Genomic DNA, 21,601 nt, shown 5'->3' on the forward strand with positions numbered 1-21,601 from the left:
CTAGCTAGACCGGAAACAAAACAACAGGCACGCCACACACACTTATTTGGGCTTGCGAGCCAAAGAGTAGCCTAGTAGGCTAACGTTACGTTTTGAGTGGATGGCGAGCGCGAGACGCCGAAATGGATGCCAATAAGATTCTGAATGGAAAGTTTACTTTTAAAAAGTTGCCAAATGGTTCCATTGACAAGACCAAAGTGATCTGTGTGTTCTGTTGTTGTGAACTGAGCGATCATCGCAGCACGTCCAGTCTGAAACACCACTTGATGGCCAAGCACACACACAGCTGATGCGAATTCTCTGACGCGATTATTTGCTCCAAGTGAGAATGTTAGAGTGAAATTAAACTACAGTATATGCCAATGTTGTTTTCAATAAAAAAACATTTGCACAAAGCAAGCCGATCCACTTTTCCATGTTGATAAGAGCATTAAAATGAGAAAAGATAATAGGACAAAAAGAAATCAAAGGACATTTAGAATAGATAAAAATGTGCGATTAATTGCGAGTTAACTATGACATTAACGCGATTAATCGCGATTAAATATTTTAATTGTTTGCCAGCACTAATTATTAAACTAATACTAAGTGTGAAGAAACAAACGAACGAAAGAAAGATTTTATAAACAGACTAGTTAATTCTATTTAGATCAATATTGTTGTAAAAAATGATGAATTCAAATCAAAGAGAGATAACTTCAATATAGCTTATAAAGAAGTGTTGATTACAAATATGATTAATTAAATCCCGAAGATAACTGATCAAAATAAAACAAGACATACAATAATAAAATAACATAAAAAAGTGAAAAAAAAAATCTATTTGGATGAGGAATATCGTAAAATATTGATAAATACAAATCTCAGAATGCATTGTGACAAAAGCAAGACATTTTTTGATTATAAATATGATCAGTTCAATCCCAAAGAGTACTGATCAAAATAAAAATAAATAAAATAAATAAAAAACCTAAATATGATTAATAAAATCCTGAAGTGTATTGATAATATAAGACTTTTTGGTAACACTTTATTTTACAGTGTCCTTATTACATATGTTACATGTACTTACCATAGTAATAACAGTAAATTATGCATAATTACATGCAACTAACCCTCAACCAAACCCTCATCCTACCCTAACCCTATAGTAAGTACATGTAGTTGATTAATATTACTCAGTACTTAAATATATAATTACACTGTAAAAATGACACCTTAAAATAAAGTGTAATCGATTTTCTTTTTTACAATTTTTATAAAATTTACTTTTAACCAATATCCACATACACTGTGGATTTCAAATCAGGGTCAGGGTTAGGTCACTTCTGAGGGTAGATCTCAGTTAGGATGCTGTATTATAAGGCAGCTCCCTGTGTAGGAAGCTCACTAGGATTGAGAACAGAGCGTGAGTGTCATGATGGGCAATATCAAGTGACTCAGCAGTTCACACACACACACACACACTCTCAGTATCACTTGTGTAGCTCACATAATATATGACTGTATTAGAGTAGCTTGTGTAAACACACACACACCCACATGACCAGCGTTGTGTAACATCTCTGCTGTCCGTGTGTTTGCTAACAAGCGGTGGCAGGTGATGTATGGCTGCTAAGAGTGATCCGGACACCGAGAGCAAAAGAGCAGTACTCACGAGTCTGCTGTCCCCGTCTCTGGCCCAGGCTCGTCCGTTCTGCACATATTTATTTTGACTCTGACGCTTCTTCTGGCCTCCGTCCGCAAACTTGCACAGCAAGGGTTCTGACGGCGCTGCAGAGAGACACGGAGGAGGTGCATGAACTCTCAGCGTGATGCTCATAACACCACCAAAACCATCATAGTGTGACAGCAGACATGGCTCGAGCGCTAGAGATTTTGTTCGTTAAGTACATTAAACACAGAGTGAAAATACAGAGCAGGACAAGATATCATGACCATGATGATTTACATTTTTTTGTAGATTAAATTAAGATTCATCATCTAGCACTTCAAATTAAAGCGATAACTTAGATTATGGAAATGATAGATTTCCAGGGAATGCATGAGCTGATAAAATGCATACCTTGAGTGCAATGCATTCAATAATATTGGATTTAAACGTCTGCCAAATGCATAAATTTAAATGTATAACTAGTTTATGGAAAAGATGAAACCCTTTTAAAGAGTGCTTTCCCTTTAAAAATGCATTTCATGTTATTTGATTAAAGCATTACATGCACTCTTAAAGGAAAAACACTTTAGTTAGTCATTTTCCTTTTTTGTTTTTTTAAACAAATCAAGGTTACGTTTTACATTAACTTATATTTACATTGGTCCCACTTTATATTAAGTGGCTTTAAGTACTATGTACTTACATCGAAAAATAAGTACAATGTATTTATTGTGTTCATGTTGAATTGTAAAACACTTTTGCTACTATTGAGATGTGATACGGGGAAGGTTCGGGACAGGTGTGGTGGTATGGATAAGTATAAGGGTGCGTTAAGGTGTAAGGAAGGGTCAACTGTGGAATTACATAAATTAATTACATCTGTAATTAAATGCTGGTATTTTTAAAATACAAGTACAATGTAAAAACAAGTATGTACACAATAAGTCCATTGTATCAAATTATTAATTTCAATGTAAGTACATAGTACTTAAAGCCACTTAATATAAAGTGGGACCTTTACATTTATTCAGTGGCTTACAAATTTTGACCAGCCATAGTAAGAAAATAACTACTGCATCAGACAGAATTGCACTATTTGTGCATCCTGACATACAATCAAGTATTTTTTCTTTCTGAATATCATGTTTCATGATTATGGAAGTAAAATGGGTCGCAACATGGTGTGACTTGAAGTTGCTCTAGCTGTAAAAAACTAAACTTTGCGCCTAATAACCAACATCCTCGTCTTGACTTAACCCATATACACATTTTCAGCATCTATGATTCATTGTTGCAGATGTAATGCATAAATTGCATAGCAAAATCTCTACCAGTTACACACCGCCGATTTCCGTCTTAAAGCCTCTGAGGCTTCCTGGCTCCATCCACAATGACTTTCCCACAATGCTTTTGAGAACAGGCATCTAATGTGGAAGCTGTCTTCGTATAATCCCCTTCCTTCCTTTCTGACATGGTCAGTGGAGACTATTTCAGTCTAATAATCCAATTAAAATGCTTAGAGAGGCCACGCAAGGCCGAGATTCCACTCAAAGAAAAATTAGCACACATTGCATTCACTTGAGCCCCGAACGAACCTCCACGAATCAAATAAGCTCTCACTTGCAGCATTATGAACATCTAGCTCCACCCAGCTTTGTGGGTTTTCAGTGTTTCGTGCAGCAAGTCTGAATCTACATTCGTGCGAAAGCCGTTTGGTATGGCTGAATGGTTGCGCCACATGCCCGAAAGCCTGTTTCCATTTAGACCCCATCCGAGGAGAATCATTACCAGAGAATGAATGAATGTGCTCGAACAGAGCCGCGCTGTGCTTTTATGCACAAACAAATAGAGATAAAACACACATTACGGGAGAAGTTCACCCAAAAATGATAATCTGTCATCATTTACTCGTATTATATGGGGGGGAAAAAAAGAGGCAAGGATATTCTTTTGTGGAAGAAAAGGATTTGGAAACATTATGAGGGTGAGCAAACAATGACAGCATTTTCATTTCTTCGTGAACTATTCGTTTAAAGTAAACGTGAAGCACGCGTAACGCACAGACACACACTTACCCATAACTCCAGCTGGTGTTTTCAGAAACTTCCCATTGAAGTGAGAGATGACAGCTTCACATTTCTCTGTTGACTCCATCCTAGAGAAACATATTATCGGTTTATAGGTTTACACATTTTAGTATCAAACATCATTCCCATCATCTGCACCAGCTGCCAATGTTGAGAAAGGTGTTATAGTCAAATGAAAAGTCATATGAAGCATAGCTAGGGCTTTTTACAATATATAAAATAAACTAAGATCACGCTATTTTGAATGCACTATAAATGCATGGATGGTCATTAGCCTCGCCTTCCTTTTCTTGTTCAGACAAAGAGGTTATAATAATAGCATCTCTCAACTTCATTTAGGGTTAGATTTGGTAAGATTGATTCATTTCAGTGAATCACTTCAAACTGTTTATTTTAGTGAATCAATTTAAACCTCTGATTCAATGATTCATGCGTGCCATCACTCAAAAATGTTCAAAGAACCAGTGTTGTTATGGTAAATTAAAACTAAAACTTAAATTAAAAATGTAAAAAAAAAATCATTTTTTGTTACTTGAAATAAAATAAACGTTAACTGAAATAAAATAAAATGTAAAAAACTTATTTTATTTCAGCTAGCTTCCAAGGCAATATTTCTCATTTTAATTTAATTTAAAGCTAGGGTAGGTAATCCTGTTCAGAAACACTTTTTTTTATACTGGGTGAAATGGTCCTTCCATCCTGAGAGTAGTCAATACATTATGTGTTCAGAAAAAGGAATGAAAACAATCAGACCTCTGTAGCAGCTGCAGGACAGTAAAAACTCTGACCAATCACTGCCACTCGGTCCGAGTGTAAAGAACCAATCAGATGCCTTCAGAGCCAGGAGGAGTGTCTTAGCAGTGTCAATCAAGTTCGCGTACACGCTGATCGCCCCTCTCTTGCACAGCGCGTACCGTCATTCAAAATCAAGATTGCCAGTGTGCCGAGCAGCTGTGCTAATGGCGGACAAACAACCAAAACTACCAATTTCTTGAGTGGAACCTGCTCATACAACAAAGACAGGTAAACGGGAAAAGACCGATGACGATAAACAAGCCCGTCGGAGCCCATTGACTCAGTGTTAAAACTCTAGCCGCATAACATACAGATAAAATGTCACGCACTGTGCAAAGCAACAATTGAAACCTGCTAATTCACTGGCTTGTCATGTTGCTAAAATAATGTACTAGCAAACCTTATTTAGCATTACATATCGCTAGAATAATTATTTACATAGCCTACTGCAACGTTAGTTACCGTTATATTATCTTACTAGCTATTTATAACTCATAGAAAGAGTGCAATGTTATAAAGTTACATTACATGTGATTCTGACATGATGCTACATGCACTGCGCTCCTTCCTCTCCGCTCGTCTCAGGTAAATAATGCGTCTTCGGTCGGAGTTGCGCGTTCATGTGTTTTGGGGGCGTGGCTTTGAAAGGACCCCAGAAGGGAGAGGGTGGACTGAATGGAAATAATGAGCTGTCTTTAAATCGTTAGAGGTCTACATACACTCGATTTTTATACTTTCTTTTTCAGAATACTTACATTTTAATTATGTATTGATATATACATAAAGTTTAAACAAATTTGAAAAATAAGTTTTTTAGACCATTCTTACCTACCCCAGCTTTAACTTGATGCACTAAAATAACTAAAACTACAATAAAAACATTAATAAAAACTATATAGACATATAAATAATAAATAAATAAAAACACACAACAAAATGACTAAAACTTTAACTAAAAATATATTTTAAAATATTAATAAAAACTATAATAGTATCTCAATGATACTAAAATAACTCTCTGCGTGGCATTTTTATGTATAAAATGCATTTAAAAATATGCATTTAAAAATATATGTATTTAAATATTGCTGTTTATTTTTATATTTTGTCAAATTTGACAAAAATAAAAAAAAGTAAATAAAAATAGTTAAAAGTCATTCATCCTGAATGTCAAGTGTAAAAAAAACACTGTAATCAATTTTCATAAACATTTGGATATGTGGAGCTATGAAAACCAACATGACAGAAGGTTTGTGTTAACATTAAAAACCATTGTCTTTATTTATATCGTTGTTATCAAAAAACTTGCTTCTCTGATTAAATCAACCCGTTCAGATTACTTTTTCACTCAAGTGAGTGAATAACACTTAGTACAAGTTTTTACTTGCACCGTGTGAGTTCAGTTTCCTGGCTTTGCCATGCTGATATGTCAGATATACAGTATTTTAAAACAACTGACTGGCACTAAGAATCATGGGAGGGTCTGAGGTGTTTGTGCTGTGGTGGGCAGAAAGCCAGGGGCTTTCCAGGACGTCTGAATCCCGTGCCCTGATCGACGCTACAGTCTTGAACCATGATCGGGGAATTCACAAAGAATGATAGCGTGACAACAGGAGTTGATATGGTGATTTGGGTTCAGATATGAGGACCCTCACCTGGCGAATCCGACCCCTCGGCTGGCCCCGTTGCTGTCCCGTAGGATGCGTGTGGAGACGACCTGTCCGAAAGACTTCAGCATGGCCTCTAACTCCTGCTCATCCATGGTCAGTGGCAGGTTGGAGATGTACAGGTTAGTGGGATCCTGCTCTTGTTGCTGTCGGGAGTGTGACAGAGAGAAAAAGAGACAAAAACTGTGAAACGTTTGCCATTTTATTTGTTGTCCGTCACTGATCATCAGTGGTGGGTAGTAACTTATATGTAATTTGGATTACATAATCAGATTAATAAAAAAATGTAAGTACTTGTAATTAAAAATTAAATTATATTTTAAAATACTCATAAACAGACATATTATTCATTATTCACACAATGGCAGTAAATAATTCATAATTTATTGGTTGACTGATGTCGGGTATTGGTCATATGGCATGCAAAATTTTATATATATATTAGGGCTGTCAAACGATTAATCGCGATTAATCGCATCCAAAATAAAAGTTTGTGTTTACATAATATATGTGTGTGTGTACGGTGTATAATTATTTTCTATATATAAATACACACACATGCATGTATATATTTAAGAAATATTTGCATGTATATACTGTGTATATATATTTATATTATATATAATTTATATTAAATATAAATATTTTATATATAAATAACACATTTTTCTTAAATATATATGCATGTGTGTGTATTTTTATATAGAAAATAATTATACTCCATACACACACATATATTATGTAAACACAAACTTTTATTTTGGATGCGATTAATCGTTTGACAGCCCTAATATATATATATATACATACATACACACACACAATGTTTATATATATATATATATATATATATATATATATATATATATATATATATATATATATATATATATTGACCAAAGTGCTGCATAAAAAAGGAATACAAAAGAACACAGCAATAATCACATATATTAAAACAATAATCAGCTATAAAAGTGGGAAAGCTATTAAAATGGTTAAGTTTCTAGATTAAAAATTCATAGAAGCAGAGAATAAAGGAAAATTAAACGGCAAAGAAAATCAATATGTTTTAAGAGAAGATTTAAAAATGTATATACATTTGGGGCAGTTCTAATGTAAGCCGGGAGACTGTTCCATAATTTAGGTCCAACAACCGAAAAAGCTCTATTTTGCTCCTGGGAACATAAAGTCATTCAGAATCACCTGATCTAAGTGATCTCGACTGTGTGTACGGGTGCAGCAAGTCAGAGAGGTATTGTGGTGCCTGATTCCAAAGGGAGTTAAACAGAAATAATAGACTTTTAAAATCAATTCTATATTTAACTGGAAGCCAATGAAGTGAAATCAAGATCGGTGTAATATGCTCACATATACGCTTCCCCTTGAGAAGTCGGGCCGCCGCGTTTTGAACTAATTGTAAATGTGAGATGGATGACTAGGGAACACCGACGCACAGTGAGATGCAATAATCCAACCGAGACGTTACAAAGGCATTCATAACTGTGTCAAACTCATTTAAAAGACAAGAATGGCTTAACCTCAGTTAAAAAACAAAGATGATAAAAACAAGATTTAACCACAGCACTTTTCTGCTTATCAAATTTACGGCTGTTGTCAAGCAATACACCCAGATTCCTAACACATGTGGTACTGTACTGTGACAGGAAATCAAGATCAAAGTCACGAACACTGCGTTCATTCGAGGCAAAAAGGATAATTTCAGACTTACTCTCATTAAGATGTAAAAAATTGGAGCTTTAACTCACCCAAACAGTCTAAAACTGGCTTTAAGGCATGCTTATTCTCACACTTTAAAGGCAGATACATTTGGGTGTTGTCCACATAAAGGTGAAAGGTCACTCCATATCTGTTTGAAATAGATCCCAAAAGAAGCATATAAAGAGAAAATAAAACCGGGCCGAGAACTGAGCCCTGAGGAACACCAGGGGCCCTATTTTAACGATCTAAGCACATGGTCTAAAGCGCAGGGCGCAAGTTCACTTAGGGCGTGTCCGAATCCACTTTTGCTAGTTTAACGATGGGGAAAAATGGTCGGTGTTCCCGGTGCATGGTCTAAAAGGGTTGTCCCTATTCTCTTAATGAGTAATGGGTGTGTTTTGGGATTTACGTGCGTTAAACCAATCAGTCTCATCTCCCATTCCCTTTAAATGCCAGTTGTGCTCGCGGCATAGCGGATTCGCTATTTACATGACGGATTTTGATAGTGGAAAGACCGAACGCGTCTTCAGAGCTCAAACGGATCTGCTCGTGCGCGAGGTTAAAGTGCGCAAGCAGATCATCTACGGGACAAGCCGGAATCCACCATATCTTTATGTACACAATAATAATCTTTTACATTGTAATCCTTTTATTTGTAATATTTGGCATGTTTGTGTGCTGCTGTGCCTCGCTGTGTGTGTAATAAGCAGAGTGTAGGCGCGTTGTGGACCCGCCTATAGGCTTATAGGTTTAAATAACAAAAATATATATATTGCACCATTGACTTTAGACCAGGTTTCAGTTGGTCAATGGTGGGTGAATTTAGGGTGAACTATCCCTTTAAGGTTTTAGTTTAAAAGGGTGTTAATAGTCACACCTGAGTTACACACACCTGTAAAAACACCTGAGGTCATCAGATCTTATCATTTATTTCAATTCACACACTGCCAGAGCTCCGTCACAGTATATACACACTTTATCAGTTAAAGGACGAACACCTGGAGATCTGACAACAGAAATCACAGACCATCCACACTTGCCATTCAATAATCGCTCTATTCATAAACCTAATGAGCTGCCTACATAGATGTCTTCTTAAAGGGATACTTCACTGATTAGCATTAAGCTTTGTATCAGTAGAAACCTGGTAGTATTTTCGGGTAACCGTGCTTCCCTCCCTCATGTCCCCCTGAGGCGAGAGATTTCTGTATTGTGTGTCTGGAAAAAAACCTCAGATGATGCAAAAATCATCATTTATCTTCATCAGAGGCTCTTTTGTCCAGAGGCGAGAGACTACAGCCAGTAGGAGGAGCTCGTTCCGCATGTGTTCAACCCGCCCATAGGGGGATCTCACCATAAAACGCCGTCTTTTCAGTTTCCAGTCGACTAGTAGCCTAGTTGTATCATTTCTTCCGATACTGCCCTCTGTAACCGGTAGGCGTGGCTTGGGAGTGGCCTCGTAGGGCAGCGAAGCAAGTGCATTCTGGGAGTTGTTGTCTTTCATCCACATGAGCCAAAAATACATTTTCTAGCTTTTCTCAGTCTAGAAGGCACCAACTTCTAAAATAATTTCACATTTATACTACATAAATGACCAAATTTAAATACACATTCATCTTTCCAGTGGTGAAATATCACTTTAAGGCCGGGACACACCAAGCCAACTATCGGTTGATGGACAATGTCGGGCTGTTTTTGAACGTCGGATGGCTTAGCTTTAGTCGTATGCCGTCGGGTTTATTTGGGCCAATTTAGCATGTTGAATCGGGCCGTCGGTGAGAGAGAGAACTCTGATTGGCTGTGAATGCGTGAATGATCGAATGCGTGAATATTTTCATAATAACATGAGCTGACTGGAACGAAGAAAGTGATCAGCGTGACTGATATTCAAAATGGTAAGCAAGCGCTGCTTTGTTTATGGTGTGTATATCTGCAGTCCTAGTTTCGGTTTCCCTTTTTGAATGACGAAAATGGACTCTTGATACGCTAGTTCTTTGGTGCGGCTTGGTGTGTCCCGGGCTTTAAACTTCCTAACAAACTCAAAGCAACAAGCAGTTCGTCTGCCTAGACTTTTAGAGCAAAATATATAATATAATCACAGCCAATCAGAATTTGACTTTTAATATAGTTATGTGGAACAAGAATGTGGACAAATAGAATTTGACTGTGGGCGGAGCTACCCTGTGCATGTGGGCGGAGCTACCCAGTGCAACACGGACAATAGAATCCAAGTAACCAATATAATTTCCTGTCAATCGTTATTGGTTGGGGCTGGTTATATACTGTACGTACATATATGCTTCATATCTCGGGGAAACTTGTATCTCTGCAAAGGATACATGCAATGTTGCCTACGATTTGGAAGGTTTTGTGTCGATGCCTTAACATGCCGACTAGGCAGGCAGCTCATTACTTTTGGTAAAACTGTTAATTAAGACAATATCTAAATACACATAGCACAGGTGAACTAAATTCATAAAAGAGGCTAAAGTGAAAACATGTCTCCCTCTTCACTCTCTCTAGCTAATAAAGGGTGAGCATTAATATTGATGAGCAGGTCATTTGCATGCGGCTCTCGGCCACCCCCCATCCGAGCGGCGAAACGTCGACTGATTTTCTGCCGTAGTTTCCCTTCCATCAGCACAAACCAAAAGAGAAACAGGCAGAGAGAGACTCTCCCCAGGGACAAAAGGGCCGCTACATTAATATTCATTAACATCCTACTGCGTTCAATCTCCACCCCTAAGAGATGGAGGAAAAATGAGCAGAACAAAGAGAAGACAAGGGAGAGGCGGGATTGGATTACTAAAGTAATACGCTGACAGAAAGAAAATCAGCATAGCAGCATTAGGGAACAATGGCAGAGGGCCGGCGCGGAGCTGTCGTACCCAGAGAACGATGCTCCATCACGGGTATAACGGATGGCAGAGCAAACGAGTGCTGGAGATCCTTAAGAGTCATCAAAAATAATGTTTATTTTATTTTATTTTTTTACAAGATGTAGCTATTACAAATGACAATGTCCATATAACTAAACACCGAAGGTCGAACACTGTAGCTATTAGCGGGTGTTTTATGGGCCGTTTTTGAATGGCAAATAAATTCACAATGTGCTTGGCTTGCTCCAGGGGAGAACTAAAACACGGGTGTGGTTTTTAAACAGACGTATCCTGACCTGAAATCTAATATCAGAGCCACATACCGGTGCTAACCCTGGTCATCAGGGCCGGGCTTCACCAGACAGACGGAAGCTCTTATTTAAAAAGGTGCTGGAATAAAAATAGCATGAATAAAATGTACTAAAATTGACTGAAATATGTAGAATGATGTGGAAAAAAAGGCTTTCATGCAAGATCAAATTGATCAAGAGTGACACTGCAGAAAAAATGTATATATTTCAAATAAATGCTGTTCTTTTGAACTTTCTGATTATCAAAAAATCCTGAAAAAAGTATCACGGTTTCAACAAAAATATGAAACTGTTTTCAACATTGATGATAATATTAAAATGTTTGGTTGAGCAGGAAAACAGCATATTCTAATGATTCAGCTTTGACATCACAGGGAATAAATAATAAAATGTATTATTTTAAATAGTAATAATATTACTAATCAACTGCCTGTTGAGCCTAAGATAAAAAAAAACCTTGCTGACCATATATATACACGTGTGTGTGTGTGTGTGTGTGTGTGTGTGTGTGTGTGTGTGTGTGTGTGTTAGGGATGCATCGAAATTAAAATTCTGTGCAAAAATCGAATTAAAAATTAATTATTATTTCATATCTTAATTTCGCATTTTTTTGTATAATTGAATTAATATTAGAATTTTTAATGAAATTAATCATACTGAATTCAAGCCAAAAAAAAGTTCAAGCCAATAAAATAAAATAACCGCACTTTTATTGAAAGTAACACACTAAAATTGGAGAGAAAATATATTAATATTAAATATCCATGTATACTTTAAATATCCATGTGTTCTGTTTGCAATAGCCCTACTGTGCAAGTATTTATTTAACATGCATTTTAATCAATATGAAGTATTGATTTATGGTTTAAGGATATAGTGAGAATTATGCATTTATATGTATTTAAATATATATTATATTAAATGCATAATATTTGAATATAGAAATACAAATATAAATGCATTTTGTACATATGAGTTTCTTCATAAATCTTACATTCATGTGACATTAAAAAATAAGTTGGGTTGGTTGGAGCAAACCATTCCCTTTGAAAAAAAAGCATCATCAAGTGTGCATTCTTCCATTAGTGTTTTTTTCAGGGTTTTCATGACATTTTCATGACTATTATTAAAAAATGTGCTGAAAATCTACATACATCTATAGGCTAAGTTACGCCGGGCTGGTGCAGCTGGCCTCAGATTACCGGAGAGAGCGAGGTCGTTCAGACATGGAGATCAGCTCAAGCGCTGGAGCGTTCTGCCGGCACGCAATGCTGAATTACATCTCTCAGGTCAGGCATTAAGAGCTTTACGCTCTGATCAGTGCACAGATACTGAGGAAAGACACTACATCAATCTCACACACATCCCTATTAGCCGATCAGCTGACATTAGACATCAAATACCAATTTCCAGCCCAAAAAAACATATGAATTTTTAAATAATTAAGTCTGATATATCATACTTAGAGTAATATGAAGCAATGATCCTGAATAGCAGTGCAGGAAACATTGTTATCAGTGTGTGTGGGCTTGCATGTGTGTCACCTGCTAACAATTTACTCAACATGAACCATGTGACTTCGACAGAAAAAGCACACAATATGCGTATGGAGTAAGTGTGTGTCAGACACAGATGGTACAAGAGAAAGTGAGAGAAAAAAACTCAGTGTATATGTATATGTGTGAACAGGAATGCATGGCATATGTGAGGGTGTAAGAAGACTATGTTCAGAATATATTACTCTTAGTATTCCTGCACTATATAGTACGTATACCATGTATGTGAAGTTTCTATATGTATGCATAGTATACCCAGATGACCAACAATGCCCAAATCTAAAGTATAAAACAGAAAACACTATGTGCAAATCGTTGTTGTTGGGCAGAAATCTAATATATATATATATATATTTTTTTTTTTTTTACCATAAATCATTGCTATTGGTCACCCTGTACATCTCTCTGTGGGTTCTGCAAATATTTTACCAATGAAAAGTATTCAAAACAGCTTGTGACTGAACCTCATAACTCAAACTTCTCTGCTTGTTTGCAATGCAAGGATCAATAAAGAACTGGTTGTTTGAATAAGTACAGCGTTTACTTTACTCAAGAAACACTATATACAGATAAATAAAGGCTAATGTTTTATGTAGGCTATTTGAGGAGCGGAGAAGAGTGTCTTAGTCTAGCATCTGTCGTCGATTCATAGCCAATAAGGTCTTAAATACTTCATCTTTTATAACAAGAGATTTTGGCCAAATGACTGAGCATCCACATAGTTATAGCTACAATAAACTTTATAACCTGTCAGTTGATGAAAACGTACTGCGATGCACTTTCTGCCTCGTATATCAGAAATTTGCTGATCAAAAACCTAAAAAACAAACCAAAAAACCTCCCATTTGAGATTGATTTTGGTCAGATGTTAATAATATAATGAAACATGCAAGTGTCTGAGCATATACAGGTGAAACTCGAAAAATTAGAATATCGTGCAAAAGTTATAATTTGGATGATTATGGCTTACAGATTATGAAAACCCCAAATTCAAAATCTCAGAAAATTTAAATATTACCTGAAATCAAAAAAAAAAAAAAAAAGGATTTTAAATACAGAAATGTCGGCCCTCTGAAAAGTATAATCATGCATATGTATGTAGTTATATATGCTAAATATATTAGTTTCACATTTTCATTTGAATGACTGAAATACACTAACTTTTGCACGATATTATAATTTTTCGAGTTTCACCTGTATAAAGGCACAATATCAACTTTGACAACAGTGTTTAATTATTTAAAAAATACAGTGTTTTTTTTTTTCCATTTCCTGAAGTGTGGGGGTATTGGACACACAAGGATTCGTCCGACAGCGACGATACGCAATGCAAAAGCAACAGTCATTAATGTCTCTTTCTGAACTCAACATTTGATTAAACGCAAGATTTTTTTTTGTACACAGAACTGGACCTAAAATACAATTTCTGATATGATAACAGCAAGAAGTATGAAGTTATGTGACAACAATGCAGTATAAGATGTTTTTTTTAGAGATTTATCATTGTTTAGTGTGTACATATTTTTAAAACAATGTAGGCAGCATGAAGTACATAAAAATAGTAAGCTAGTTTTGCAAACAAAGCCGGAGTGAAGGGTTCAGACACAGTGCCGTGTCACCAGGTTACTCCAGGGGCTTCCTGTCTGAGATATTGACGTCTAACCATCTGTTTATATCATGAACAAGGTGAAAGGACGAAACATCCAAGGACAACACGCCAAGATGACTGTGCCAGAGTGAGAGCATTGTCCAAGCACCTCCATTTATAATGTGCTGTGCAGGGAGAACACTTTCATTTTTTTAGGCGAACTACTCCTTCAGGAAAAAGCCATAATTAAACACAGATAACCGTGCTCTTGAAATGATATCTTCAGCACAAACTACACTGTCAGTACTGATATACTTTAACATAACCATATCCCATCCGGTTGTGCCGCTCAGACAGACTGCAATTCAGTTTTAATTACACACTTGCCCTTTAAATAAATATGCATGTAAATTCTGATGCTCTAGTTACCTTGTTAGTGAATCATCACAAAAGACCAAGAACAACAAGTCAGAGTCAATATAAGTTGTCTTTACAAAAAGCATTTTCGCAATATACACCCTCCGTTAACAAAAACCAGACGGCAATGAAACAAAACATCTTTAATTTGTTTAGAAATAAAACTGGGGAGAGAAAGGAGCATGCTTTAAAATGTAGGCAGCTCACTTGATTTGAGAGTCCTTGAGTCACGTGATAGGGAACTGTGAGACACACCCTGACTGAGGCTTTTATAGGGCCTGATCGTCAAGGCTTCAGACAAGACGTCACCATGACGGCCTCCAATTATTTACTTCCGCAGGAATGTAAACCACACAACTGCAATGTAACACTCGGCCACAACTCCAAAATCAGTCATTTTTTGCATTACAATAAAGAGAATTTGGTAGAAAACGTGTTTAATTGTAATGGAAATGTCAGAATGCAAGAAATCTTAAAGGGGTGGTTGATTATGATTTCACTTTTCTAACTTTAGTTAGTGTGTAATGTTGCTGTTTGAGCATAAACAACATCTGCAAAGTTACAACGCTCAAAGTTCAAAGCAAAGGGAGATATTTGCTTTTAAAGAAATCGCTTTTTAAGGACTACAACAAACGGCTGGTAGAGACTACACCACATTCCTCCCGGGTTAGTGACATCACCAACCCTAGAATTTACATAAACCCCGCCCCCTGAACACGATTTATAGATTATCAAGACAGAATATGCTAATCAATGACTAGAAGATAACTACACATAAGCTTCATAAATTCATCAACTAACCATTCAGAAATGTCCTGTTGCTTCTACATGTTGTCACTTCTTCTTGAGTCTCTCCATCATTGTCTGACTCCGGTTTGAACATAAAAGGCTAAAAGTTTTTGAATTTTCAGTGCATGTGTGTGTGAGGTAAAAGGACACAAGCTCTTGAAGCTCCGCCCCCTGTGCCGGGAGCAGCAGCTCATTTGCATTTAAAGGAACAGACACAAAACGGTGCGTTTTTGCTCACCCTCAAAAAGTGACAATTTTAACATGCTATATAAAAATATCTGTGGGGTATTTTGAGCTAAAACTTCACATACACACTCTGGGGACATCAGAGACTTATTTTCCATTTTGTGAAAAGGGCATTACACCACCCCTTTAAGGATGTATATATTAACAGCGTTTTTATTTTGGCAACACAAATTGACATGTTCCTGACAGGTTTGTCTTTGAAGCATTCAGCGGGTTTGTCTAGATGCTGCACCCGTGAGGGTGTGTCTTAATCCTCGAGCTGATGCATTCACACACTCACACCCGTCTGCTGACGTCACACGGATCCAGTGAAGCGTGTCAGAAGGAGCTGCAGGTGACAGGAAGAACAGGTGTGCTCAGGTGTGCTCTTACCTTTGCCATCTGAGCCTGAACGCCGCTGGTCTTCAGAGCGCTGACGGCTTTCTGAGCAGCGGCCGGGCTGTCAAAGTCCACAAAGCCATACCCTGAGAGACAGACAACCACAACATGCCCTTAGATACACCGTTAAAGAGACAGCACACAGTTTACACATGAAAAACAAGGAGTACTAGGGTGAATTTATAGCGTAAAACTGTAAAAAAAAAAAATTATAATAATAATTTAAATGTACAAAAATTATTAATTGAGAAAATTCTTGATTACTTAATACAAAATAATACAATTTAACCTCCAAAAATGAATTGCTGTTTTGCTTTTTTCAGTTATTTCTATAATTCTCTGTGGTGATTCAAGTAAAGTAAAGTAAAGTAAAGTAAAGTAAAGTAAAGTAGAGTAGAGTAGAGTAGAGTAGAGTAGAGTAGAGTAAAGTAAAGTAAAGTAAAAGTAAAGTAAAAGTACACTGAAAAAAATTATTTGTTGAATTTAATAAAAAAAATTATTGTAAGTGGTTGCACACAATTGATTTTAGCTACATTTAAACAAATGCATTAAGTTGAACTTAATCAATTTCAAGTTCAATTTCAAGTTCAACTTAATGCATTTGTTTAAATGTAGCTAAAATCAATTGTGTGCAACCACTTACGATAAAAAAAATTGATTAAATTCAACGAATAATTTTTTTCAGTGTAAAGTAAATAAAACAAAACAAAAATATAAAAAGGTGACAGTATAAAGTAGTCCAAGACCACTGTCATAGCCAAAGAGTTTTAATAGATGGTTCTTATTGAACGTTAGCATTCTTATTCATGAAATAAGATGTTTTTAGCTATTCAACTTCAATCCCTTAGTCACATCATCCAGAAAAACATAAATCGATTAAGTGCACATTTATCCATGTAATAATGTAATTTCATGAAACGTTTTGGGAAGGTGCAACTCTGTTACTAAAAATTGTAAAGAAACTTTGTGACAAGAAAATGATGTAACTTACAGGAAAAGTGATGCAATTTACCAGACAATAAAGATGCAAGTCTCAAAAGATCTTAAATGACAGCATTTGATGGGTATTTGCTTTTTTAATGCACAAAACGCCAACAGACACAGGACCTGTTGTGAGTGTGTGCAAAGCGCGTATAGGCTGAAAACATCAGCGGTTGCCACTTTAAGAGCAGGAAGCAAAGCGGCGGGTTCAAGAGAGCATCTTATCTGTGAGTAAGTGTGTTGTGTGAGTAATCTATCACAGAGCCAAGAGTGAGAAAACTGCTGCACTATCAGTGTTTGCTTCCCCTAATGAGAACAATTAAATGGACACGAGGAAGCTGATCCAAGATAACGTTATCCTTACGTTCGGCTCCTCCCTTCACACTCCTCTGCTTCAGCCCGCTGCTATATTTAATCAGCGAACAGGTCAAACCACAAACACAGCTAGCACAGAACATCCTGACTAATAGCTCAAATATGCATGACGTACAGGACGAAGAAACACTCACTAAACGCAGCCACAGGTATGATCCATCTGCTGCGGACAGCAACATAGCAGATCAAATTCTTTATATGTAGGAGAAAACACAATGTGGTGTTTAGCAAAGCTGATTTAAACATCTTTTATGCTTTGAAATAGCATAAAAGAGTTTTGCTTTTTTCATCAGAGGAACCAACATTTCAGCCAAACCTTTCACTGAAGTAGATTCAAAATGTTTAATGCAAGAAGGTAAATACATTTTTAAATATAAACACATTTATATTGCTCAAGCTAACACAGGGAAATAAACAACATTTTCCTAAATATATATTTTTACTAAAATATTTTAATATATGAAAAATGGAGAGCCTTCTTGAGCAATGTTGTAAGTGATGTTACAAATGATTCACTGAAACTGACACTTTGAACTGATTCATGGGAAAAAGTCAAGTAAAATAAAACAAAAAATAAAATTAAAAAGTAAGGTAAAGTAAAATAATAAAAAAAAAATTATAAAAAATAATTAGCTAATCAACTTGAACCCCTTGGTCATAGCTTCCAAAAAAGCATAAATTGACAAATTTATCTTCTAATAGAAGATATCATATTTGATAAATGAATGTCTAAGGCCTCTAAATGATTCAAATCTACAACATGCCTTTTGTCCTCAAATTGATGCTTATTTTTTGTTGTCATATTGATTAGTATAATTGTAAAAACGTTCATCTTCAGCTCGTGGTTCACGTGTCTTTTTGCTGTGAGATCTTTACAAATTTTTATAAAGTAAACATAAGAATAACTTTATATTGTTAGTTCAAGATGAACACTTACTGGACACTGAAGCAACTTATTACTATATTATCCATACATCATTTAATTCTTTTAGAAAAATCATGTTAAAATGTGAGTCTCAAAGTCATCAGGCTTTCGAGAAACGTTAATTTGTTCATCTCTCAATCATCACTGTATTGCATCGCATTGGTGTTGAAACTACAAAGCTTTAATCATAAAACAGCTTTTAAATATAATCTTACTAAGACATATTATTGGGAGATATAGTGATGACTGATATTAATATGCATTTTATGCAAGCAGTCCGATGTCAAAATCTCATTGATTTACATTACAAGCAATATTTTTGTCCATATAAATATCAGTATCTGCACATTTTTCACTCAGTTTGTGCCTCTGAATAGAATTATTCAGCTCCATATTCTCACTGCATCACATTATATGAGCCATAAAAGCCTGATGTGTCAAATATGATGGAACAGTTCATTGAACCTTAAAATATTTTTCAATTTCTCAAAATATTTTAAGGTTCAATAAACTGTTCCATTTCAAAAATTATTATTATTAGACTATCATTCCACGTCTTTACAGGGTCACTCAACTTAAATGTGAAACTAGTCTAAACCAGAAAATTTGTGGTTGTGAAACTATGATCTTTAGTCAAATAAAAAGCTTATTTTTACACTTCCCGCTAAAAAAGTATATGTAGGATTGAAAATAGTCCAAGATATTTGAAATGAACAAAGACATTTGTTTTACTGTTTTCCACCCCTCTTTCTTCCACAAGGAACATTTGGAATTCCTAAAGGCACCGAGGGACTGATAGCGATCAAGGCCTGTAGGCCAAGATGTGTGTACTTCAGGGGTCGATGAACTATCACACCTTTAGTACAAGGGGGGAAGTTGTAATAATCTGATTGGTCAGTTTGAACGTCTCACATTTGGGTTAAGGTCACATGGTCAAGGAAAGTATAAAACAAGATTGTAACTGGGGCTCTCTCCTCTTTACCTCCTCTTTTCTCTCTCTCTCTCTCTCTCTCTCTCTCTCTCTCTCTCTCTCTCTCTCTCTCTCTCTCTCTCTCTCTCTCTCTCTCTCTCTCTCTCTCTCTCTCTCTCTCTCTCTCTCTCTCTCTCTCTCTCTCTCTCTCTCTCTCTCATTGGCGTAGGAACCGGGGAGGGGGGGGGGGATGTGTCCCCCTCAATATTGGAAAATGCTGCATGTGTCCCACCCAAAAATTAGCCTATACCGCAGGGACAAATACTGTACATTTGGAACTTTTATTTTGAAAGCGCGACAAAGAAGATATCCGGTTTTGCCAGCAAGTCAAACCCAGAGTGATAGGTCAAACCTTCCCATTTCATGCTATGTTTGAATAATCACCATTCGCCAATCACCAGCTTCATATTCTTCACTTTTCACCTATAATCGGAGCATCTGATTGGTAGAGAGAAGTTAACATTACACTAGGAACATACAAATACGTTACCGGTGCGCACCAGCTTTGAACTGGAATAAGACTCGACTTTGTATGAGGTAAATTAGTCTCAGTCAAGCAGTTGAAATTAGCAAGCTTTTTAAAATTGAATTATGGATACGAGGCATATGACGATTAAATCAACAATGGCACGTGTGTTATGCTTTGCGAAAGGTGCTAACTAACGTTACATTAGATAGCTAGCCACATAGCTATAGCTGGCAATCGATTTCTCTGTGTTAACCTTAGCAAAAGTCTTCTCATTTCAGAATAATGCCACCCCACAAAAATCTAATATTTGCCTTGTACAGTGCCACTCTCATTTCTGCCCACAATTACAGGGGGGCTTGTACACTTTTATGTTTCCCAACTCCAATATTTGTCTAATAATAAGCAGATTGGATGATTTTGTTTATTTATTTGCTGTTTGTGATTCCATACATGTTGTACCACGTCACCATACTGTATGTTACTATTATAGTGGTGGGATGGACGTTGATTCATAATGGCCAATATTCCCCACCCAATGTCAAAGTCATTCCTACGCCCCTTCTCTCTCTCTCTCTGGTAACATTTTACATATATGCTGGGTACAATTAATGGTACAAGTTATTATCATCATCTCATACATCTATTTTGTAACTATTTTTAACCATATATTGTCATTAAACCCTTTCAATTACAAATAATGTGCTAACTAGTTTTGATTTGCTATTGACTTTGAAGTGCTACCTATTGCAATACAATATCGTCACTCAATATAGCAACGCTCTCCCACATATTTAGCATATTTCCGTCGTTGGTATAAATAGCAGTGGGTGGTAACAGGCAAGAAATGTACAGTTTTCTACCATCTTGCTAATAACGTTTCGTTAGTCATTCGGCAGTCTTGTCGCCTGAACCCCTGCAGGAAATCCACCCTTATACAATAAGCTTAGTGTTTCGCAGTTTGATGTGAAAGTGAAAGTTGGGCTTCGCTGGTTAGATTACGGGTTGGGTTTAGATCATTTGCATGTGTGCATCACAGGGATACTCGGGGGTTAACATTTTCCATCCGGCTTCTTTAAAATTCCTGCGGGGTTTGAGAAGGGCTGGACTGCAGGAAACTAAGACGTGAAGCCGGTCCATCAACACCCTCCTCTCGGGCCTGACTGAAATTACTCAGCACATAAATAATCCACAGCGCTGTGACTAAGCCACATGCTCCAGGGCAGGCGTGCCCCGAGGTGCCGAGCCCAGGAACCCAGCCAGATCCTGGAACAAACCCCACAGGCCTCAGTCAAGACGGCGAGGCCAGGACAGGAATAACAGCGAGGGGTCTGGGAAGAGCAGCGACAGACTGACTGCGTATCTGTTTCCCCATACACCCACGACAGCATAACTGAGCAAGGGCGTAAACACACGCCTGCATAAACACTTACACATTTGCACACACACTTGTATAATATACCGCAATGATTTTGCTGGCAATATAAAATGAATCAACACTGGGATGTAATATAATGCAATGTTTTTAATTGTCCATTAAAGTGTAGAAGACACACTTTAAATGCATTTTAGTTCACGCAGTGTAAGTCAATGGAGGGACAGAAAGCTCTCGGATTTCATTAAAAAGATCTTCTGAAGATGAACGAAAGTCTTACGGGTTTGGAACGACATGAGGGTGAGTAATTAATGACACAATTATCATTTTTGGGTGAACTAACCATTTAAAAACCAGTTTCTCCATGGAGAAAATGAATGGGATTTTAATAATTATCACCACACTGTTGCACTGTGTTCTTTC

The 21,601-nt window shown here is 36.7% G+C and overlaps 1 protein-coding gene across 3 annotated transcripts in view; it reads right to left on the bottom strand.

Annotated features, from left to right (window-relative positions):
* The window catches only part of rbms1b (RNA binding motif, single stranded interacting protein 1b), a 78,981-nt gene that overhangs the window by 20,300 nt on the left and 37,080 nt on the right, over window positions 1–21,601 (bottom strand). For all 3 annotated transcript variants that reach the window (XM_079881962.1, XM_079881961.1, XM_079881963.1), the window contains exons 4-7: window positions 16,081–16,172; window positions 6,192–6,349; window positions 3,730–3,809; window positions 1,658–1,773 (exon numbers count right to left, since the gene is read on the bottom strand). In XM_079881962.1, coding sequence (XP_079738088.1) covers window positions 1,658–1,773; window positions 3,730–3,809; window positions 6,192–6,349; window positions 16,081–16,172 — 446 coding nt within the window. The remainder of the gene's footprint in view (window positions 1–1,657; window positions 1,774–3,729; window positions 3,810–6,191; window positions 6,350–16,080; window positions 16,173–21,601) is intronic.

This window comes from Squalius cephalus (assembly GCF_949319135.1).
Source record: "Squalius cephalus genome assembly, chromosome: 9".
Lineage (NCBI taxonomy): Eukaryota > Metazoa > Chordata > Actinopteri > Cypriniformes > Leuciscidae > Squalius > Squalius cephalus.